At 38.0% G+C, this 24,640-nt stretch overlaps 1 protein-coding gene across 4 annotated transcripts in view; it reads left to right on the top strand.

Moving 5' to 3' along the window:
* Nucleotides 1-24,640, top strand: part of NEB (nebulin) — a 233,271-nt gene that overhangs the window by 75,209 nt on the left and 133,422 nt on the right. For 3 of the 4 annotated variants that reach the window (XM_058548960.1, XM_058548961.1, XM_058548959.1), the window contains exons 53-71: nt 502-606; nt 1,809-1,916; nt 2,244-2,555; nt 2,998-3,201; nt 3,519-3,623; nt 3,710-3,817; nt 4,888-5,199; nt 5,498-5,701; nt 6,205-6,309; nt 8,998-9,105; nt 10,822-11,133; nt 13,153-13,356; nt 13,675-13,779; nt 14,860-14,967; nt 16,475-16,786; nt 17,097-17,300; nt 18,026-18,130; nt 22,412-22,519; nt 23,958-24,269. In XM_058548960.1, the coding sequence (XP_058404943.1) occupies nt 502-606; nt 1,809-1,916; nt 2,244-2,555; nt 2,998-3,201; nt 3,519-3,623; nt 3,710-3,817; nt 4,888-5,199; nt 5,498-5,701; nt 6,205-6,309; nt 8,998-9,105; nt 10,822-11,133; nt 13,153-13,356; nt 13,675-13,779; nt 14,860-14,967; nt 16,475-16,786; nt 17,097-17,300; nt 18,026-18,130; nt 22,412-22,519; nt 23,958-24,269 (3,441 nt within the window). The remainder of the gene's footprint in view (nt 1-501; nt 607-1,808; nt 1,917-2,243; nt 2,556-2,997; nt 3,202-3,518; nt 3,624-3,709; nt 3,818-4,887; nt 5,200-5,497; nt 5,702-6,204; nt 6,310-8,997; nt 9,106-10,821; nt 11,134-13,152; nt 13,357-13,674; nt 13,780-14,859; nt 14,968-16,474; nt 16,787-17,096; nt 17,301-18,025; nt 18,131-22,411; nt 22,520-23,957; nt 24,270-24,640) is intronic. The other variant, XM_058548962.1, reaches the window with a different exon arrangement.

Here is a 24,640-nt window from a genome sequence, read left to right as displayed (position 1 = left end):
AGATAGAGGGACATATAAGAGATTTTGATAAATTCTCATACAAAATCCTTTTGGAAATACTAATCTCCCAAAATAATTATGAGGTATAACTATAAGTAATAAACCACATAGGAAATGAGACTCCTTAATTTCTGGATATACCTTGAATATGTCATCTTTTGAGAAGGCAAGGGCTTCTCAAATTGTTCCAATTAAACAGTGAAGGAGACTTTTATAATCCAACAGGATGGAGACCTTGCTCCATTTGATGATCTTGGCAAAGGCTTCAAGTACTTGGGTTGATTGCTTATAGGCAGGGTTATCTATAACTTTGAAAAGGTAATCCATAATCTATATTTTGAAAGGCAATTTTGTCTCAGATAAATCAAGAAATACTGTACCTATTTTCTGCTTATACTATCAATTATAATGGTTAATTCAGATGAATTCAATAGTCCTGTGTGTTGTTAACTATGTCATTCACTAAGAATACCACTGAAAAACTCTTATCTCTCATTTTAGAGACTTTATAGAGAAGCTTGGGACAAGGACAAGACTCAAGTCCACATCATGCCTGACACACCTGACATTATTCTGGCTAAAGCAAACTTAATCAATACAAGTGATGTAAGTTTCCAGATTCAGCATATGTTTTCAGAAAGCTCATTTTAATTGCTTCCATTGCAGTGAATTTATTTGGGAGTTATTTTGAATTCCCAGATCATTTTAATTAATAAACTACATGTGACTCAGATTCCTCATTTAGTGGCTTTTAGCTTGAACATCAAAATAATTGGCATTCTCTAGCTCAGGCAGAGTTGAGAGGGTGTGCCGTCCGTTCCTGTAGTCCGTTATTACACGTATCATCATAATGTAATGGTTTATATCACTCTCCCCTACGTGGATAGGAGCTCCTTGGGGGCAGAGTCAATTTGTATTGGATCTGCAGTGCTTAGCTAGTATAGTGCCTGACACACATGAAATTCAATGAAATTTTGATGAATGAGCATAAAAAACCTGTTTTTATTTTCATTGTCATCATAGCATAATCTCCTGAAATTTATAGGAGAAAATTAAATATTTAAAGACAAATGGTAAGCTCTAATAGACTTCAATATTAAATAATGTATTAGAGTAATGTCATAAAGGACTAAAACATAAACACAAGTCTAAGATCAATAGGCATGTTAAACAATCTGGTTTCTGGATAAAGTACATTAAATTATAGTCTTAATTATTTAATTATATAACCAATCTACAGAAACAAATGATTTCACTTAAGCTTTTTTAATTCAATATTTAAACTTTCCTCAAAAAATCTTACATTTTAAAAATTATGAAGGACTTTGTTTCTTACCTACAGATGTGGATCCTACTTTGGACTGCCCTGTATTGTGAAATAGACTCTATTTCACAGTGCGTTAGCTACAGCAAGAGACAGACAATTAGGCATAATTTTTCCCCACTAGAGGTGTTAGATGGAAAGGCGTTGCTCTTTTCTAACAAAAACTTCTAATGAAACACTCAAAGTTAATTGGAAAACAGCACCTAAATGATATTTAATTTCATTTCTCTATCAATTTACTTCTGTCTCATTCTCATGAGTATTTTGGAAGAGCTGACATTTAATTTTGTTGATCTAGGTAGTTGAAGAGCTTTAAAGTTTAAAACAGGATCATTAGAAATCAATGGGCATAATTACATTTGACTATTCTCGAGCACAGATACTATTCTCATGAACTCTTAAAATATTTAGCATGTTGGATCCATTATTCTGCAGTTGTTTATGGAAAACAGTTTTTCCCAAAGTGATCTTCGTCTCTTAACAGAAACTCTACCGAATGGGTTATGAGGAGCTGAAGAAAAAAGGTTACGATCTTCCGCTTGATGCCATACCAATCAAAGCGGCAAAAGCATCTCGAGAAATTGCCAGCGAAGTAAGACTTTAGTCCCTGTTCATACTCATTTGATTGCAATTTATCACTTCAAAGCAGTCTTAATTTAATTTTAAGTTGAACAAATTCTTCCAAAGAGTAGCAAATTAAAACAGAGTGAAATGATCCCAGAGATGCAGTATGAGATGAAAATAAGCTCAAGGATGCATTTATTATGTATGGAATTTGTAGCTGGATTTAGTCTTTAATCTTAACCTGTGGCTCTCTAGGTTTAGTGAAATATTTTGAGTTAATATGCTTTGTAATTTATCACAAAGATGGCAACGTACGTTAACCTTGAAAGGAATGAGACATGTTTTTTTCCTTTAGTACAAGTACAAAGAAGGCTTTCGCAAGCAGCTTGGCCACCATGTTGGAGCCCGGGACATCAAAGACGACCCCAAGATGATGTGGTCCATGCACGTGGCCAAGATCCAGAGTGACAGGGAGTATAAGAAGGACTTTGAGAAGTGGAAGACCAAGTTCAGCAGCCCCGTGGACATGCTGGGGGTGGTGCTGGCCAAGAAGTGCCAGACTCTAGTCAGTGACGTGGATTATAAGAACTACCTGCACCAGTGGACCTGCCTGCCCGACCAGAGTGATGTCGTCCATGCTCGACATGCCTATGACCTCCAGAGCGACGTGAGTCTAAGATTTTCCTTTGGCCAACAAAACACCGAGTCTGCTTTCCTTAGTACCAAAGTTCCCCCAAAGTGAGGAGAGTTGAGTTTATACAACTGAGTTCTACTTCCCTGGACTAATGCCCACGCTCTATCCAGTCACGAGTACCATTGTTCCACAAAGAAAGAGCCAGCAAAGCCCTCATTGCTTTGGTGGAAGCCTCTAGATTGTTGATCTAGAACAGTTGGGTCATTCTCCACACGCTGCTGTTTAAAATATTTTTCAAAGTATACTTCTAATCTGAATATTTTGATGATTCACAAAACATAACAAAATTTTAAAGTTTTCTAAGAATTCAAGCATTAAAATATATAGTATAGTATAATATATAAACATAAACTTTTATTTCTTCAGGGGCATATCATTATGCTTATGTTTAGTGGTTTGTCACTTACAATTTCAGAATTTGTACAAGTCCGACCTTCAGTGGCTAAAAGGCATTGGCTGGTTACCTAGTGGTTCTCTTGAGGATGAGAAGAACAAGAGAGCTACCCAGATTTTGAGTGACCACAATTACCGTCAGCACCCAGATAAATTCAAATTTTCCAGCCTTATGGATTCCATCCCAATGGTTTTGGCAAAAAACAATGCTACTATCATGAACCATGTAAGTCCTTTCTTTACTTGAGGGTATTAGTTTGTGTGTGTGTGTGTGTGTGTGTGTGTGTGTGTGTGTGTGTGTGTGTATAAATACTGAACTCTGTCTCTATAAAAGAAAATTCATATTCAATTCTTTTGCTTGGTATTAAAGTGCCTTGTAATTAAGTGTTGTGCTTCTTATTGACAAGAGATATCTAGACCTGAAGGTGTTATAAATATCAACTCACAGAGCAGACTTTCTTTACTTTCATTAAGAACAAGGTTATTCTTATGTGTCTATTCATTACTGGCCTGTACTAGTCATGTCTCTTTTGCTTGTTTTAGCGACTCTATACAGAAGCTTGGGATAAAGATAAAACCGCTGTCCACATAATGCCAGACACCCCTGAAGTTTTACTAGCTAAACAAAATCAAATAAATTACAGTGAGGTAAGCAATATATTCATGGTGCATGATATATTTTCCTTACACTGTACTTTCTGAATCAAACTTATGATCATTTATGTCTATTTCAGAAACTGTATAAACTTGGTCTAGAAGAAACCAAGAATAGAGGCTATGATATGCGGCTAGATGCCATTCCCATCAGGGCGGCCAAGGCCTCCAGAGACATTGCAAGTGAAGTAAGTGGGCCTGAAAAGTTCTTTGCCTTAGCTTTGCCTCCAAGATTCTTTCTCTCTCCTGGATATGTAGTAGAGGGCGTAAGCTATGAGGTTCAAGTTTTTGCTAACAGTTTTTCTCAGTCGATAGTTCAAAATAATGGTAATGAAATTCTCAACACAAAGGCTAAATTCTAGTTATGGTTGAGTCCCTAGCTACAGGCATTTCAAAATATTGCCCATTTCTTGCTGAACAAAAGCGTTGGACACGACTATAGTTCAGACATCCTTTTGGCTTTTCCACATGATATATTTCTTATATACAAACTCATTGTAGGATTCCTCACAACCCAACCCATGCCCTAAGAACCAATGAACTTGCAAGGGCTGAATGAGGGGGATACATTATTCTCTTCAAAGTCCAACCATCCACGTGGACCATATGTTTGTATCTGCATCCAGTGATAGGCTGCAGATATTTATTTTCTTTAAAAGATGGATTTGCTCACATTTCTAGAAACTTTTATCCTTCTATTTCTTTTGTCTATGAAGTCAAGATACATTTTTCCTTTATTTCCAAAATATGGAAAATAACCATCATAATTTAAAAATAAATGCTCAATAACCACGGGAGGGTTAAAAGTATTAACATATATCATTATAATGGAATAATGCTGCTATTAAAATTCATGTTTGTGGAGAATATTTAATGACACAGAGAAATGCTTATATAATAACTGAAAAAAGCAGACACAAACCCATATACAGTATGACTCCTACTCTAATTTTATTTTCTCTCTGTCTGTCTGTCTCTCTCTCTCTCTCTCTCACACACACACACACACACACACACACACACCCCTCAAAAATCAGTTTTATCAATGGTTATCAGTGAATGGCAGAATAATGTCTTAATTTTTTTCTTTTTTGTATACATAAATGCTTTATTTTCTAGATGTCTAATAAGATGCGTGTATCATTTACGTATTCAGGGGAAAATCATCATATTTTTAATCAATAGGAAAATCTGGGCCTAGTAATTGCTTTTTACTAAAAGTTAAAATAGGCGACTATCAGTCTCTTTCTTCTTCTAGTTCAAGTACAAAGAAGGCTATCGTAAGCAACTCGGCCACCACATTGGTGCCCGGGACATTAAGGACGACCCCAAGATGATGTGGTCCATGCACGTGGCCAAGGTCCAGAGTGACAGGGAGTACAAGAAGGACTTTGAGAAGTGGAAGACCAAGTTCAGCAGCCCCGTGGACATGCTGGGGGTGGTGCTGGCCAAGAAGTGCCAGACCCTAGTCAGTGACGTGGATTATAAGAACTACCTGCACCAGTGGACGTGCCTGCCTGACCAGAGTGACGTCGTCCATGCTCGGCAGGCCTATGACCTCCAGAGTGACGTGAGTACCTGAGGATTATAATGACAGCAAAGATGGGAAATCAATGAATTAATACCCCTTGAGAAGGTAGCAATAAGTGGCACCAAACCCACCAGCCTCTGCAAGGGGGGAATAGCATTTCTTCTTTCCTTGTGAGTGTTAATCCTTTAACCCTGCAGACCAAAAAGGAATATTGTCTGATATCCTGCCTGTCCACCAAACTATATTTTAAGAGAGCTTTTGCTTTATTTCATTTCCTTCAGATGAGAATGTTTTCCCAGTGCGGGGATAAATATGTATTGACGATTTGTTTCAACAGAATATGTACAAGTCAGATCTCCAGTGGCTGAGAGGCGTCGGCTGGGTTCCCATTGGCTCTTTGGATGTGGAAAAATGCAAAAGAGCAACTGAAATTTTGAGTGATAAAATCTATCGCCAGCCTCCAGACAGATTTAAATTTACCAGTGTGACTGATTCTCTGGAACAGGTGTTGGCTAAGAATAATGCCATCAACATGAACAAGGTGAGGCTTTGAAATTCAGAGAGCCAAGGTAGGCCTCCTAAAGCTGAATCAAAGAAAAAGAAGCGTAATTGAGAAAAGAAAGAAGGAGAGCATTGAGCAACAAAAGACATCTGTCTGTCTACCAATCATCCTTCTGTCTGTCTATCTATCTATCTATCTATCTATCTATCTATCTATGTCAATTATATTTTAATATTTACTTCAGTAGTTGTTTCATGGTTTTGGTAAAAAGGTGTATTTTTGTGGAAGAATCATCTTTGCATAAAAGATATTCTTAATTTCCTTTTAATTGTTAACATACGCCTCAGATGCTCAGAAGGCACTTATCAATATCTGTTCTACTATGAACTGATTATTTTACTTGAAGATGTGTATAAAATACATAATATGTACAAAATGCATAAGCTTTTGTTATTTTACTTATAAAGTTTTTGTGGCCCTGAAATTTCTATTAATTACTCAATGAATTTTTTCCTGATGCCGTTGTATATTTTCTTTGATAGCGTTTGTACACGGAAGCCTGGGACAAAGACAAGATCCAGATCCACATCATGCCAGACACACCAGAAATTACATTGGCAAGAATGAACCAGATCAACTACAGTGAGGTGGGGGCAGATGCTAATTCTATGACATTTGCACGCTGTTTCTTATTTCAATTAATCTATTCCACAGTGATACAATAGTAAACAACAACTTTATAAAGAATCTCTTTTCTTGCTTCGTGTGAATACTGACTCCTACATTTCTTAATCACCATTCTAAACGTCAAACTTTGAGAAATACAAATTATCATTTAGGAAGGGCAAGTTGTAAGAGCTAATGATTTAAGCAGTAACCATAAGATTATCAGACCTTTTTCTTTTATTAATTTTTTGAGTTAGGAACTTAGCAGTGCATCGAATATACATGTATCTCCTCCTTATGCTATATAGCTATGCTAAATATATTTTCCATATGTGATTCATTTTTCCTAAACTGTAATTTAGGATCAAATTTCAACATTTTTAATGTATAAGATTAAAGTCAAGGATTAGAATCACAGTACTATCAATGCTGAGAGAGACGGAGAAAGAAAGAGGATCTGTCAGTGGATATATTAGCAAGCCCATTTCCTTCTCACTCTCTGTCAGCATAGAACCATGTGTTCCCATTTCGGAACCACAGGTGTTTAGGCTGAGAGATCAGCCTCTCTTCTAGTACTGGAGTCCCTACCCAACACATTGTCATCTTGCCTTTGTTTAAGTGTTCTCAGTGACAAGGAGCTTATCTCAAAAATCAACCCATTTGTTCTGGAAAATTCCATTAGTAGGTGCTTCTGATGTATTGAGTCACAACCTTTCTCTCTGCAGAGCCACATAGTCCTTTGAGGCTGTGCAGAACCAATCTGTGCCACCTCCACAGAGTTGGAGATAGCTACCACGGTGTCTACCCTCCCACCTCACCTCGGGGCGTCTTTCTAATTCAAGCATCCTAAGTTCCTAGGCATTCCTCACATGACATCCTTGCTAGAATGTGGCTCTCAGAACTGAAAGAAATCCTTCGAGTAAGGAGTGACCAGAGTAGAGCACAGTTAAATGTCATAGTTCCTCTTCGGGATATTTGACCTCCATTGTGTACCCTGGGCCTCAGGGTGGCAGCTCTGTTGCTGCTGGTACACATGGAACTTGGGATCAGCTGAAACCCTAAGAGCTTTTTCTTGGGCTTAAGCTAGATTTCCTCTATCCTGCATTTATATATTTGCAATTTAAATCTCAGTTCAAAGATTGACATTTATCTCTCTGCAATTTCTTCTTCTCAAATTGAGCCTATTGGTTTAAGACTGTGGAGATTTTTGTGAATCTAAGAGTCTCTCAGCTGATGTATTAGTTATTTCCCCCAGCTTTGTGCTATCAGCAAGGAAAATATTGTTTTTTTGACAGCATGAATCAACAGTACATTACTCTTCTGCAGAATATAACAGAAATTTTAGATAGATAAGCCACCATCTTAAGTCATTTTACTTTTGGGGTGCAGACTATAATTTAGTGATTGTATAACTAGCTCTTAATTGTCATCCAAAGCTAAAAACATCAAGTGCTACTGTCAGACAGAAGAGGAGAGAATTTTACCCTAAACCTGTAATAGAGGTACCACATTGTTATAGGAAAGCATGTATTGTACGTGTAGGAATCAAGAGACACAGAGCCCCTGTAACCAGCCACTCAGGCTTTCTGGAATTCTCAACTCTCTATCTTTGCTACAAAAGCTCAGAGATGCTAAGGTGTTGCTGTTGATTTGAAGGGGCACTAGGAGATGGCGCTGAACTGAGTGCCTAACCTGGCTGGTCTGCTTTCTCGGTTTTTCTCTCGCAGCTGAGTTCAATTCTATTTTGCTTCCTTCTCATCTAGGACAGGAAGATAAAATGCAAATTTGATTATGTCACTCTTCCTCAAAGATTTTTGTTGTGCCTATTTGCTGTAGAATTAAACGCAAACTCTTATCTTAGCATCAAGATTCTTTCCAGTCCTCTCCTGCCACTTCTCCCTGAGCCCACACCCCTCTTCCTTCAGCACCTCTGCACTTTCACTCCCCTGTGCCTTGATTCATGCAACTCCCTCTGCCCTCCACTGTGACCTCAGTCTGTTGAAACCACACTCATCACTCAGGGTCAAAGCAAAGGTCACTCCCTCTGCAGGAACTTTCCTGATTCTCAATTCAGAATAAATTACTCCTTCCTGGGGTTCTTTGTTAATAATATGGTCAAACCAGCCCTCGTGGTTTGACTTTTCAGCAGCTTGTTCCGTAGGTTGTCAGTCCTTCCATCAGTTCCTCCAGAAATCTTGAGGACGGGAGAGGTCTCCTACTCATCTTTGATTCTCAAGTACCCAGCACAGTCATGGTACAGAGTCAGTGCAGAATACTTTTGGATTGAATTAATTTCCGTGATCAACAATTAATCAAGTCTTTTTCTCTGATTCACATTTTACCACCTTAGGCCCATGAGTTTCAGAGTAATTTTTCCAGTTCTTTTCCAAACGAATTCATTGTTGCAACTACAATTTTTTAAATGATATATAATATCTGTATATAGTTAATTCAACATAAGCTTTAAAATAAAAAAAAGGTGTAATGTTTTCTATAGATATCATTTATATGTCTTAACTTCAGCAAAAAAATGCAGAAGGCTTAGAACTCTGAAAAGTGAGATTATTATAGGCACCTACCGTGTAGAACTTAGTGAATTATTTCTGTCTCCTATCAGTTTTTAGATATGAATGTCAACTCTAGCTGATTGTTTTTTTGCCCAAATGTAGAATCTGTATAAACTTGCAAACGAAGAAGCAAAGAAGAAAGGCTATGACCTGCGAAGCGATGCCATCCCCATCGTGGCCGCCAAGGCCTCCAGGGACATCGTCAGTGACGTGAGTTGTCAATTTTATTTCTCGTCTGTGATCAGTCTGAAGTGGCATTTTCCCTGAACTAAATCTTTAAAAAGAACTTTCCTGGACCTTTGAAAATATATCCTGATGTATTTTGTGTGAGATTTTTCAAAAACCTAGCTTCGAGGGAAATGAAAAATTGGATGTTTATAAAAGGGGTTTGTAACCTTGAGGACACAGTATCTTCAGTGAAAACGGGTCCACCAAGAATAGAGAAAGATCCGTTCATGTGGAAATTGTTAGCGTGCAGCTGCAGGCTTGGAGATGCTTGTATAAAAATGATCACGGTGCTTACAGAAAGTGTACCTCACAAACGTAAGTTCTCCCCGTGAGAATCAGGGCCTTCGTTTATGCAGCACTTTAACACACAGTATTCAAAAAATGCATATGACACTTTGTAATTCACCCTGGGGGCATTGCAACCAAGGGGCATGGCAATTCACCCTTGTAAGATTATGAAAAGTAGGCAATTGATCAGTACCAGAAGTGGCTACTAGCCCAAGCTTGCACCCTTAATAATAGCCCCTGGCTGTGTAGCTCCTACTTCCTAGAATAAAACCATCATCCTTTCTTGGTGCCTCAGGGGATTCTTGAGGAACAGATCACTGGTCTAAAACTCGAGGCCCACTATTCGGGTATATGGTAATATGCTGTCTTTTATATTGGAAAAATCATGTTAGTGACTCACTTTAGTTTATGTATTTTGAAAATTCTCCACAAATGGATTTATGCCAATAATAATAAACAATGAAATAATAACAACCAAGAAGTATTGAGAACTCTGTGCTAAGAGCTTTACATGCATTATCTTACTTACTCTTCATAATTATCCCAAGATGTAAATATTGTCGTCATTGCTGTTTTGTGGATTGCTTAAGCGACCTGCCTAAAATCAAACTCTTAGTGGGTGGTGGCGTTGAAACGCCAAACAACCTCATTCCTTTCCACTGTGCCCCTGCCTCCTGCTGACGCATCTATACTTTCTCACTCAGCTATCTTTGAGACTAGAAGCGAGTATTTTGGATAATTGCCTCAGATTCCAGGACGAAGTCCTTGGACGTGGAATAATGAAAACGTTCTTGGCCCGTGGGGGCCTGGAACCCATGATTTATCAGGAGCACGCTCTAACCAGTGGGCTGCTTGTCAGCCTCATTAGTATAATCAGGTTTCGAAATGATGCCGAAAATTTGCTGCCATCCCTGTATGCCTGAATCTATTACGAAATCATAAATTCTCTGTTGCTACTGCAGGTAGCCCTTGACCCGAGCATTTCTTCCTTGCAGGAATCAGACACTCATTTTACATTTATATATTTCATTTAAATGTACCATGTTGCCAAGTGCATCTCTTTCCTGACATCCTTTTACGGAATAAGCTCCATTTCTCTAAGTTCCCTGGTTCAAACGGCCTCTGACCCACATCCACAGGTGGCCTTTCCCCATTGTGTGCACTTCCTGCCTCCAGAAGTATTCCTTATTACCAGGCCATAGGTGATTTGGGGTATACACTACAGTTATATGGATTCCATCTATTTTTACTACCTCTATAAGCTTCTAGGATAAAAGTCAGGACACTGGCTTGAGCTAGTGCTTAAGCCAAAGTCAACTTACAACTGTGATGTAAGCAAGATGATTTTGCACAGACTTGCGGCTTCTAAGGGCTTACAGTAAAGACCTGATTTGTGTGTTTTCATCTTAGTACAAATACAAAGATGGTTACCGCAAGCAGCTTGGCCATCACATTGGTGCCCGGGACATTAAGGATGATCCCAAGATGATGTGGTCCATGCACGTGGCCAAGATTCAGAGTGACAGGGAATACAAGAAGGACTTTGAGAAGTGGAAGACCAAGTTCAGCAGCCCCGTGGACATGCTGGGGGTGGTGCTGGCCAAGAAGTGCCAGACCCTAGTCAGTGACGTGGATTATAAGAACTACCTGCACCAGTGGACCTGCCTGCCCGACCAGAGTGACGTCATTCATGCTCGGCACGCCTATGACCTCCAGAGCGATGTGAGTACAGCATTTATAAGAGCTGTCTGCAGAAATAACTCAAACTATATAATAATTATCCTTTATATACACTCCATTGGCCTACTCAAGCTAGGATTTATTGGTCAGTGAATGAGATTTGGATCAAGAGTATAGTTTTATTGCTTTATTGTGAATACATTAATAGGCTGTATAACGAAGTTAGGTTTACAAACAGCACTTGGTCTTGTAAAAAAAAACTAGTATTAAGCAATGTTAGAATTCAGGATCCACCAGAGGGAGACATTTTCTTTTATTTTTTTTTTAAGGAGGAAGAAACATCACATTTTTATTAAAAAAAAATTACTCTGAAATTTGTTTTTAGGTTCCTTGCAAAACAAATGAGGCAATAATTGGTAGAATACTGATGCCTGCTACAGTGCTAAATGTTATTCCTATGAAATAACAGAAGTCACTGTGTCTGTGAAATGACTGGATCCTTTCCCTGACACTTCCTCCTCTTGGCACGGCTCTCTTTTCGGAGGGGTCACATGGTAATGACAGAGCCCAGTTCCTATTAGAAGCAGATGCACCATCTCAAATCTGGGTGTGAGAAGCACATTTCCTGCAGCATATATTTATAAATGTTTGAAGGAATTATTAAGCATGAGAGGACTTTGGAGAATAAAACGAATTAATAATAGTTATACATTAATTGGCTGTTTCTAGAAACTGTACAGCCCACCTGTGAAAACTCCCACATCTGTTCTGTAGCTTTCAACATACAGAACCCTGTGTTTTGCAATTCTCTCCAAAAAAGAAACACTTTGCCTGCACATGAAAGGTAGTTAAAAATGGTTAATCTCACCCATCAAGTGACAGCATTGACAGACTTCTCGTATCCATCTATTTGTTGAGTGCCTTTTCGAGATCTCGCTGTGACACTCCCTCACACTGTGACATGGTCTTAATGAGATAAGAAGCGTTTAAAAGTAAAAAAGTACTCCAGAGGTATAAAATGTTATTGTTTTCATTCTTGCTGTTGTTATTCAGGGGGCAATAACTAATCAGCATAGGGCAATTCCAATAGGCTTTTTGTCTAGACTGCAAAATATCAGCCTATATTTTCTACTTAGTTGCTGTTACTGGTGAAACCCTTCCAGTGAGCTGAGCAAAGGTCCAATTCCATTGTCTTAAAGTAGTTATGAATGTTTAATGGGTACACAAAAATCTTTAGCAGAAAAAAATGATTTAAAATAAAGTGAGAAATAAAGATATGGGAAGAAAATTCTGGAAAGGATTCCATGCTTTCTGTCCTGAGAACTTGGTGCGGAAGAGACTGGGGCCCTGGACCAATGAAATTTATTGCCCTGAAGCTTGGACAGTGTTAAAACCGTCACAGGTCTGCCTCAGGGCTTCAGGGGTTCTACTTCATTATTATATTTTAACTTCTCTCTCTCTCTCTTTTTTCTTAAAAAGAGCATTACAGCTAGTTTGAAATATAAGAAAAAAACCGAGAAAGCAGTAATAATCCAATCACTGAAAAAGTGCACTCCTGTTTGTATAACTTATCCACACACATTGTTTTATGTGCTATTTTTTTCATTTAATAATATATTAATGACATTTCTACATGTCATCAATATTCTTAAAAATATGGCTTTTAGTAGCTTCAGAGTATTTCATTTGACCAGACCTAACATTTATTTGCTGATAGCTTGTTCTTGGACGTATATGTGGTTTCTCTCACTCTGAGTTGGCATTCTTTTCCTGTGCCCAAGGACATGCTAACAACATTCACTGAACTGACTGACAGAAGATATTAGTTTGGATCAGTCCTCTCCTAACAACCTGAAATATTTGGTGACTTTTTGTTATGGCCAGCAGACTTTTCTGGGTCATTTTAGAACATAGATCCTCTTTTAGTCTGCCTAATACTTGTTTTCAATGAAAAAAAAAAAAACCAACAACCAGAATTATACTTTATTATTGATTTCGTTTGTGTCTTTCCCCAAATCCTTTGGTCTTGGTGAAGAGTTCCTGCCTTTTTCCTCTTCACAGAATATTTACAAGTCTGATCTCCAGTGGCTGAAAGGCATTGGCTGGGTCCCCATTGGGTCTCTGGATGTGGTCAAGTGCAAGAGAGCTGCAGAGATACTGAGTGACAACCTCTACCGCCAGCCTCCGGACAAGCTGAAGTTCACCAGTGTGCCCGATTCCCTGGAACAGGTGCTGGCTAAGAACAACGCCATCAACATGAACAAGGTGAGCCCCAGCTGCCCCACGCTTCATGAAGATGTGAAAAGGTGCTATTATACTTTAATGACTAGTGGAGTTAAAACTATCCAGGAAGGTGTAGGGTCACATTTACCTCTTAAATTGCATACTTGAAATCCTCTAAGTCATTTCTATCATTCCCAGTTTTAACCTTGATAATGAGTGTTAAGACTCAAACCTCCAATTGAATACCTTATATCCAAGTCTAGTTTATTTTTCCTAATGAAAGCAATAATAATCCTACTTTAATTTGACTTTTTGTAATTTCTATTTCAAATGGTTTTCTACCAACATCTTCTTTGATAGCGCTTATACACAGAGGCCTGGGACAAAGACAAGACTCAAGTTCATATCATGCCTGATACCCCGGAGATCATGTTGGCAAGGCAGAACAAAATCAACTACAGTGAGGTAGGGGCAAAATTCTGTGGTGCTACATTTTTGTTGTTGTTGTTGTTATTGTTTGTTTTTCTACACTTACTTTTATGGAGATTCTTGGGCCTCAGTGGTGCGTGCGGCTTCATGATATGAACACTCAGCCCATTCAACCTTTCATCTCTATGTTGAATATTATATTCTATAGGATTCCACAGGTAAACTGAAGTCACGTTATCTTTTCAGTTTATGACCATTGCTTATGTGGGTCACTGGGACTGAGTAGTATTTTTGACATTTCCAAGGGGTAGGTAGGATTGGCAGATAAAATACTGGCTCATTATTTATACTAAAACATTATTTGTTGTTTATCTGAAATTCAGGTTCAACTGGGCATGCTATATTTTTATGTGCTAAATCTGGCAACGCTATCAAAGGGGCCTCTAATAATATGTACCTCTTTCCCACCTGGATCCTGAATAAAATTGAGAAGTAAAACAAAGGAGTAGAAATGGAAGTCAAAATCTCACATTTTTTACTATTAAAGCTAGGTTAAGGGCACGTTTGTATGAAAGCCAAGTGAGCCTGCTAACTGAACCCCAGAATTTATTACCCCACCCAGGCATAGGCCGCAGTGGAGCAGGGCAATCAGCTTCACTGCTCTCAGGGGTGAGGTCCTGCGTAGAGCACAGAGAAACAGGGGAGAGCCCTGGGCTTATTTCTAAAGGGAGCAGGTCAGAGCTGAGCTGAGCATGCCCCGTTATGGTCATCCCTACCAATCAGATAAATCACTAAGTCACTGCACCTCTCCAGGGGCAGAGAGAGTAAATGGGCAGGGAAAGGAGAAAGTCCAGAGATAAAATAATTGAGCTCCCTTTATAGAAAGGAAACCTCAGGCGTGAGAAAGAAGTGTTATCCATAAACAACTCTCATTTGTTTCTAACGCTGTATAGTATTTTTTGGTAGGATATAATACAATTTATCTACTTTCAAATATTGCTGGAAATTTAGATTGTTTCTAAATCTCCTCTGTTTTTAAATTATATGGTGTCGCTTGAAAATCTCCAAATTGTTGCTGTCAAACCTTTTGCTTTAACTCTGACTTACTTTCTATAGAGTCTGTATAAACTTGCCAATGAAGAAGCAAAGAAGAAAGGCTACGACTTGCGAAGCGATGCCATCCCGATCGTGGCAGCCAAGGCCTCTAGGGACATCGTCAGTGATGTGAGTAGCAACACTCCGAGTAGTTACATGGTTGGGTGGAGTGGGAGGAAGGATGGTTATTACAATGGGAAGATGCCTCTGGGTGCCAGTTAAAGCACGTTTATTGACTTATTTTTCTAAATAAAAGAAATTATTTTCATTTGAAAAAAACTTTCATATTTTTAGCTCCAAAAGATTTTAATAATCAGGTCCCCTAGGCAGAGACGGTGTCCTGAACTTTAGTACAAATTGAATTTGAATCTACAATTGTCCATATTTATAATTTTGTTTTGTTGTGTTTTGTTTCGTTTTTGCTGAGCGAGATTCACCCTGAGCTAACATCCATTGCCAATTTTCATCTTTTTTTGCTTCAGGAAGATGAGCTCTGAGCTAACATCTGTGCCAATCTTCCTCTATTTTGCGTATGGGTCGCCACCACAGCGTGGCTTTACGAGTGGAGTAGATCTGCGCCCGGGATCCAAATCTGCGAACCCAGGCTGCTGAAGTGGAGTGAGTGGAACTTTAACCACTCAGCCACGGGGCTGGCGCCCATATCTATAATTTTGAGACATTCATCTCCATATTTTAGGCACATACCCCTCACAGAAATGAGAAAATGCCAGCAGAGTTTAAAAAAATAACTTGGTTACATGTATTGGTTCAATACCAGAAAAAGACCTGGTACAGCCTAGTCTAGGAAAATGCACCTTTACCCAAACCTGCTTTGGATTTTTGCCAAGTCTTTCTTTGAAAAATTACCTAAGTTCTTCCTTTTGAGTGCTTTTTAAATGAAAACAGAAAAACAAAGACAACCCAAAACAACAAAATGGTAAACCTGATTTCTTTTTGCTGTCCCTGGAAGAAGTGGGTCCCTTGGTGGATAATTCAGACTTTTGTAAATATACGTTTAGATTTGTGTGATGTTGTTGCCTAAAGTGTAGAAAAAACATCCAGAGTCAGCACTTAGCACCACCACCAACAAAATGCTTTCTTATGGGTATACAATCTGTTTACTTGAGGAATCCCAACAAACCTCAGCCAAATTTGATCTCTGATAGAGCAGGGCATGCAGGATACAAAACACAAGCCAGTCCATTTCAGGGAGTCGAGTGACCCAGTGAAAGTCAGTAGAGCCAGATTTGGGTTAGCTGGGTGGGGTGAAATAATACCTGTGGACTGAGGAAAAGCATTCTCAAAATTGTATGTAAAACTTCTGGGTTTGTGATTTCATTGGCCCAAGAGGAAAGACGCCAGTATACAATACCGATTGATTTTCTGAAAAGTGTTATTGCCTTTATTTCCAGGGACTTAATGTCTGCAAACCATAGAACTAGGCAATTTGGACTGTTCCCATTAGAGTATTACTGTGAAGTCTAATCAGAGTTTAAGATGAGGAGAGAAGTTGATATTCAGATGATTCCTTTTGTCTGCAAGAATTACCAATTTTAAAATAATGAAGTTTTGAATTAATAAGAATTTTAGCTCTTACTACTCATTTTTATTTTTAAAACTACCCCTTTTATTTCAGTACAAATACAAAGATGGTTACCGCAAGCAGCTCGGCCATCACATTGGAGCCCGGGACATTAAGGATGACCCCAAGATGATGTGGTCCATGCACGTGGCCAAGGTCCAGAGTGACAGAGAGTACAAGAAAGACTTTGAGAAGTGGAAGACCAAGTTCAGCAGCCCCGTGGACATGCTGGGGGTGGTGCTGGCCAAGAAGTGCCAGACCCTAGTCAGTGACGTGGATTATAAGAACTACCTGCACCAGTGGACGTGCCTGCCGGACCAGAATGACGTTGTCCATGCTCGGCACGCCTATGACCTCCAGAGTGATGTGAGTAATGAGATTCGCTAAATACTACTGGTGACCGTGCTCATGATAGTAATACACAGATAATGGTCTAGGATTAGGTAGAGCCTTCAGAAAGAATAACATTTCTTCTCTCTGTCCTTCATTCATTATGTCTTACTTTTCTTCTAGAGAGAACGTAATACCATGAGGCTATATCCAATTTGGCCTTCATATTTTAAAAGACATAGACATCAAGTTTGGCTATCCAAGTTTTCCAGTTTTTTCTTTCATTTTTGAAACCAAGTGTCATAACAGTTTCAGTAATACTTGCTTTTGTGTTTGATTGTACCAGAACGTTTATAAATCAGATCTCCAGTGGCTGAAAGGTATTGGCTGGGTCCCCATTGGGTCTCTGGATGTGGTCAAGTGCAAGAGAGCTGCAGAGATACTGAGTGACAACCTCTACCGCCAGTCTCCGGACAGGCTGAAGTTCACCAGTGTGCCCGATTCCCTGGAACAGGTGCTGGCTAAGAACAACGCCATTAACATGAACAAGGTGAGCCCCCAATTTAGGAGAACAGAAAACAGGGCTGTATGTCCCTGAGAATGTCTATGATTAGTTAAGTTATCCAGTTTCTATCCTGTATATAGTGATTTGGGTGAGTTCTCTATTCAGTTACATTAGGATTCCAAAAATATGTGTGGGAATTTCTATTTTGACATCTCTTGCGAAATAGCCAGGGTTAAGAATGGGACATCGTTTGGTGTTCAAATCGTTTGAAGTCTATGAGAGTTATCCACAGCTTGGTATCGAAGTGTCTTTCTTGTGGGGTACTTATCTAGGTAAGTATAGAACAAACAAGTCAGACGCCAATCTCCATAACGTTTATCAAAAAGAAACCTAGAAATGGCATATCCAGGGACATTTGCAGTTAATAAACAAACGAACAAACAAAACCATGGGAAGGATTTGTTAATATAGCCACGGTACATGTGGATGTGTATATATCCTTGGAAAATACTTGCTTTTAATTTAATTGGAGTGGATGTGATCTTATAATGAAACACACACACATTTCCTGTTCATATCTTAGTCTATATTTATATTTAGTGAACAGTAATACCTTGTAATATCAAAGAGATTGGAGTGTGTTAGCGTACAGCACACAGCATAGGCAGTGAGTAGGCTGGCTCTCCACTTTGTCGTGATCTCTAAATTGGAAACTCCTGTTTACAACAAACATTATTTTTCTAATTCACTAACCTTTTTATCCTTCACAGCGGTTATACACAGAGGCCTGGGACAAAGATAAGACCCAAGTCCACATCATGCCTGATACACCTGAAATTATGTTGGCAAGACAAAATAAAATAAATTACAGTGAGGTAAGACCGTTTGTTTTACCTCCTTGATCTGACCACATTGAAAGGTGGTCAGAATTATGGATTTAATTCTCATGTGGACCAATTAGCTTAGTTTTGTTTTTTTATGCCCATAAGCCTACTCTGACAAATGTATCCTTGTATTTAAAAAGTTGATAGATAGAAAGATGGAGAAATAAATATCAGGAGGGGAAAAAAAACTCTCAAGGTTAACTATTAATGATTGAAACATATTGTAATTTTAATTTTAAAAAATTATTGCCATTTATCAAATTAGTACTTGTTTCAAAATTTGTTCTGTGTGTTTTTCTTCAGTTACCTCATCTGTAAAATGGGATAAAAATGCCTATCTTGAAGAATTTTTGTGATGACTAAATGAGGTAGTATATATAATACGCCCAGCACAGAACCTGTGCAAAATAGTTGCTTAATAAATTTTAATTTCTTCCCTTTATACTCAAGTCATCACAAAAATTAGATTTATTTAATATACTCAAAATAACTTGAGGTTTATTTACAAGAACTGAAATGAGAGTGCTTAAATTCATCCATTTCGAAATTGCCTAAGGACAATAAAATACATTCTTTTATGCACTATCTCCAGTCTCACTAAACTTGTCATCACATATCTTTGCGGTCCAGAAATACTGGTGCAGAAACAGCTTCTTGTCCAATTGTTCTTGCCAAAGTCAAGAATTATCTGGTTTATTCCAGACGAATACAAATCTCTTACGTGTTTGTGTGTCTTCTCTTAAAAAGAAAAAAGGGAGGGCCAACTTTTCTTCAGTTTGAGAACGCTGGAAAATTTAAGTACTCATTTTCAAAACTTTATCACATTCATTATTTTACCGGAATTAACAACTTTTGCCTATAATAACGTAGTCCTAAAGAAGAGGCGTGCTTATATCAAATAACCATGACTAGTGAATTGCAGAGGATACCATTTCCCTTTGCCTAGCGTTATAAACTAGACCCAAGGACGAGCCTGATCATAAGTATTTGATTGACCTTGGATTCTGTCATTTTGAATGAGCAATTTTTCCCTTGGCCACATACCTTCTCTGTTGGGTTAGCTTTTCCCAGCAAGTCTGTCTCACCCCGAGAAAGATGAAGTTTGTTCCTATCCCAAATTGTAACGATGCTTTTAAGCCTCTCCCTTTTGTTAAAATTAGGTCAGATGTGGTAGGTTTTTTTCCTCCAGACTGCTGTGAGGAAATTGAGCTACTTTTTATTTCTATAAATTTCAGCTGGATTTACCTTCTTTAAAATTGCACGATGACCTTAATTCCCTAAGGACTGTCTTCTGAAGATTAGATTTCAGAAGGGCCCACTTGCATTTCTTCTCAACCCATTACCATTGGTACCTTCATTCCATATTTAGTTCAATAAACGTAAACAAAACAAAGCAACCACATCTTTTTTTTCTCTTAAATTCTCATTTACTGTTCTAGTTCTCTTGGGTAAGTAACTTAGCATTCTCTTTTCAACCCTGCATCTTTTGCAAATGTTGGAAGAATGAAAGAAATCTATTTGTTTGACCTGAAGCCATGAGATGATTCAAGCACATTTTTTCCCACTTATACATAAAGACAAATTTGAGCGTTTATTCTTCAAAGGAAAAATATCATAGATGAAGTATTTGACACTCCAGTTACAAAATAAACATTTCTACAAATTTTTTTTTTTTTTGAGGAGGATCAGCCCTGAGCTAACATTTGCCAATCCTCCTCTTTTTGCTGAGGAAGACTGGCCCTGGGCTGACATCCATGCCCATCTTCCTCTACTTTATATGGGACACAACCACAGCATGGCCTGACAAGCGGTGCATTTGTGCGTGCCCGGGATCTGAACCCGGGCTGCCAGCAGCGGAGCACGCGCCCTTAACCCCTACGCCACAGGGCTGGCCCCTAGAAATTTTTAAGAACAAATGCCCTTATCTCAAATGTATCAAATTTATTCTTATTTTTACTTTAGCTTTTCCTTGTGAAATTTCATCTTGAAAAGAATGTAAATTGCCACATATCAATAATCTAATAAATCTAATCTAATCTAATTAAAAACATACAATAATGTCCCTCTAGGACCCTTAAGTCACTTAAAAATTAAGTGCCTCTGCATCATATTTAAAATCCAGATATTATTCCAATATTCTTAATTCAATCTAATTTGAGAATGGGGCATAATGATGAAGCAATTAGTTTTCATTATTTCTGCCACACTTTTTAAGGATTTTCCTTACATTTAAGATTTTGTCTTTACACAGCCTCAACAATGAAAAATACACGGAACAACATAAAGTAGAAAGAAAGATAAAGCCCTAAAGAATTGTAGATCATTATTGTTTTTTTCCTTAAAACCATAAGTAATTTCTAAATCCTTTTCCTGTACTCTCTACTGGTATTGGATCTGCTTTCCTGACTCAATAAGTCTCTTAATAGAGGAAAGGGCGAAAACTGAAATTAAAGATTAAATTATTCCATTGTAGACAAATTTAAGGACTATGTCTCTGTTTTGGGGGGAGCTACCTTCAAATCTCAGGTGTCCTTGAGGCTACACAGAGGCTTTCCAGCGGGTATGCCGGCATGTATTGTTTTAAGCAAATTGTTTAGCATAGCTTCAACCTCCGTGGTACTCTTTTCTAAATTATCTGCCTGAGAACCCCCGCCCTCCCGTTTGAGTGTGTTCCACCTCCTCTTTCATGGTCACTTTTCTTTCCCTTTAAAACAAGAAAAGCACAAATTAAAGGCAACGAAGAGACTAGGCAGCTAAATGCCACTTATGCCTCTGAATTGGATTCTAGATAGAAAAACATTGCTATAAAGCACCTTACTGGGACAATTGGTGAAATCTGAATATTCGCTGTATATTAGGTAATAGTATTGTGTCAATATTAAATTTCCTGAATTTAGTAAATATATTGTGGTTGTGTAAAAATAACTTTATTTTAGGAGATACATGCTCAAGTATTTAGGGGTGAAGGTCGTGATGTCTATAATTTAACTCTTAATTGGTTCTTATTATTGAAAATAAGAAAAAGAATTAAAAAATAAATATACACACCACACATACACGCATATAATGAGAGAGATAAAGCAAATATGGCAAAAATGTTAATAATTGGGTAGTTTGGTATTCATTGCACTATTATTATAACTTTTCCGTAGGTTTGAAATTTTTCAAAATGAGAAAAATATACATTTTTAAATATTAAAACATACATTAAAATATTTAACTGTGTGATTATATAAAGATTTTATTTTTAAAAAGAGGAAAAAAGAGCCATACCTGTACCAACAGTTAACGTGATACATAACCAAGAGTATTAAAAAAAAAGAAACTCTGCCAATTTAATCCTATAAATCACAAAAATATTGAGGTCCAATAAATGTTTACTTTTTATGTTTAAAAATTATTTATCAAAATGTATATTTTATTTATCTTATTTTTATTATTTGAATATCAATATTAGCAATTATTTAAAAATTTATTTTGTTTTAACAGTGTATAGAATTGGTCAAAATTCTTGTAAGTGTCTCAGAAGCAAAAAAAGCTGGAGACTTCTGGTATAGATGATTTGTTTAATGCTGTGGTTCTCAAACTGTGTTCCCGTGGAACGCCTGTGTTCCACCTTCTGTGTGCATCTGTCCTGCCATGGAAACTGAACAGTGGGTGTTTTGCCAATTCACAGAAAAAATTAACAAATAAAATTTTATCAATTTTGTGTTTTTGACCCATAAATCTTTGATACCTGCTATCCCCCTGTCTGTTAGCAATTTCAAGCAACTGACAAAATTAATAAATAGGGAGCAAATCGATATGAACAAAGATACTCAGAAACAGTGGGTTATCCTGAGTTAAGCACTGTTTGATGATAGATACGTGCTCATAGTGGTAGTATTATTATTGCATATTATTATATAATCATATTCTCTGCTAGTAAAATTGTTCCTAATTCAAATTTGGAGTTAAATAAATCAACATTTCTTGGTTGTTTCATGAGAAGAGCAAGTGCTGAATGATTTAGACACATTTGAGAGCTGTTGACTTAATGTCTAAAATCTATACAGATTTATGGAAAGAGAACTTGTAGTGTTAAAATCTGCTGAATGTAAAATTTCAATTTAAGTAAATAGCTTGGATAAAAAGAGAGATTTTTTGTTTGTTTTATTTAAGGCTGAACATACTAGGGCAATTCTGTATCCAAAAGTAGTCTTCCTTTAACAAAAATACATTTTTAGAGTGAAAATGAGTACTATATCTGAAAGCTACCACTTCTTTCCTCAGAGCCTCTATCGCCAGGCCATGGAAGAAGCCAAGAAAGAAGGCTATGACTTGAGAAGCGACGCCATTCCCATTGTGGCTGCCAAGGCCTCCCGGGACATTGCCAGTGATGTAAGAGCTGATCAAGTCCTTACATTTGTTAGCAGGCCAGCCCACTGTATAGGGAATCACATTACCGGAATACAGCTGGAAGTCTCTTCAGTCATCATCTGTCTTAACTGCCTTCATTGTCTAGGCAAATAAATTGAGGCTTTGAGAAAAAGGTAACCTGTCCAGGATCACAGGCATCAATAGAAACAAAGCCTGGACTAGAATGTGGTTTCTTTGACTCTTGGCTTTTGGTTTTTGCTTAATAAGACTGAGTGCCTTGATTAAAGTTAGATGGACATACGTTGAGGACAAAACTTCACGAGCTCTCCTTAGGACACATTCAAGGCAAAGATGCCAGGAAAGAAGCAGGCTTTAACTGAATTCTCCCTTATGACTTGAAGAAGGACATAGGAGAGCAAAAAAGCTATACGGTAGTCCCCCTTTATCTGTGGTTTTGCTTTCCGTGGTTTTAGTTACCAACAGTCCAAAAATACAGTACAATAAGATATTTTGAGAGAGAGAGAGAGAGAGAGAGAGACCACATAACTTTTATTACAGTATGTTGTTGTAATTGTTCTATTTTGTTATTATTGTTATTAATCTCTTACTCTGCCTAATTTATAAATTAAACTTTATCATAGATATGTATGTATAGGAAAAAACATAGTCCATATAGGGTTCGGTACTATCCACAGTTTCAGACATCCACGGAGGGTCTTGGAACGTATCCCCTCTGGATAGGAGGGACTACTGTAAGTCTCCTCTCTGAGGGGTCCACAAAATCAATTTTCCTTTATCCTAAAAATGAAGACGTCAGATTTCTGGACAACTTAAATATTAATCCAAGAGTAGCAAAACTGTCCGTTTTTGAGGTTTTTCTTTTTCTTTTTCCTCTGATAAACAACACATAGCATAAAATTTACTATCTTAACCATTTTCAAGTGTATAGTTCAGTAGCGTTCCAGGACTTTTTCATCTTGCAAAACTGAAACTCTGCGCCCATCAAACAACAAAAATTGCCCATTTTGAAACTACTCCTCCCAGATTATTTGTGCAGAGGAAATTATTTCTCAGAATACCCTAGGGAAAAAAATTAAGAACCATGTAAACATCTCAGATGGGTCCACCCACAAGACTGACTTCTGAGACACTGTTTATCACTGTAACTGAGCTCACCCTTTCAATGAACATACTAGGGAACATATGCTTTTAAATCACTTTTTATCAACATGTAATTTTCCAGCATAATATAAAGGAATCACTGTGAAGTTATTCTGAGGAAGTGTGCAAATGAGCACAACATCCTCTTCTTTGGGTGTAAGCTTGCTCCAATGTGTAGCATCATGTGATGAAACTCCTCTGGTGTCTTAAAGATTTCACAGAAAGGCATCACCTCAGAAAGAAAAACAGGGCATAGCCCTTGATGCTTCCTCCTTATTTACTGGTCTCTCTCTTTCAGTACAAATACAAAGAAGCGTATCGTAAGCAGTTGGGTCACCACATTGGCGCCCGGGCAATACATGATGACCCCAAGATGATGTGGTCCCTCCACATTGCCAAAGTGCAGAGTGACCGTGAGTACAAGAAAGACTTTGAGAAATACAAGACAAGGTACAGCAGCCCAGTCGACATGCTTGGCATCGTTTTGGCCAAGAAATGTCAGACCTTGGTCAGCGACGTGGACTATAAACATCCTCTGCATGAGTGGACCTGCCTGCCAGACCAGAATGACGTCATCCATGCTCGGAAAGCTTATGACCTCCAGAGTGACGTGAGTATCATTGACGTTGGTTCTGCATGTTAAAAGCAGATCTGAAACATGTCCGTAGGTTCTGACTGGTGCCAAAGGATGGAAATTTGTATATTTTAAACAGTATACAATTAAATGTTTGAAAAGAGTTTTCCATTGGAAGCACTACAATTCATTTCCAATTGTTATTGGAAGAAGTATGTGAAAGAAGTAAAGTATATACCATCAATTATATACAGGTATATTTCTTCCTGGTGATTTGGGCTTCCTTTGTCTGAGTTAGGTAAAACTTAGTCTTCAGAAATATATAGCTACAAGTTTTTGGCTTAAGAGGTGGAAATTTTTGTGTGTGTCAGTGGAGGATAGTGTGGAGAGAGTGGGAACAGAAGTAT

The sequence above is a fragment of the Diceros bicornis genome, chromosome 10 (assembly GCF_020826845.1).
Source record: "Diceros bicornis minor isolate mBicDic1 chromosome 10, mDicBic1.mat.cur, whole genome shotgun sequence".
In the NCBI taxonomy this organism is placed as follows: Eukaryota; Metazoa; Chordata; class Mammalia; order Perissodactyla; family Rhinocerotidae; genus Diceros; species Diceros bicornis.
Note: the sequence above shows the minus strand (reverse complement) of the source record. Positions and strands in the feature narration are given on the sequence as shown.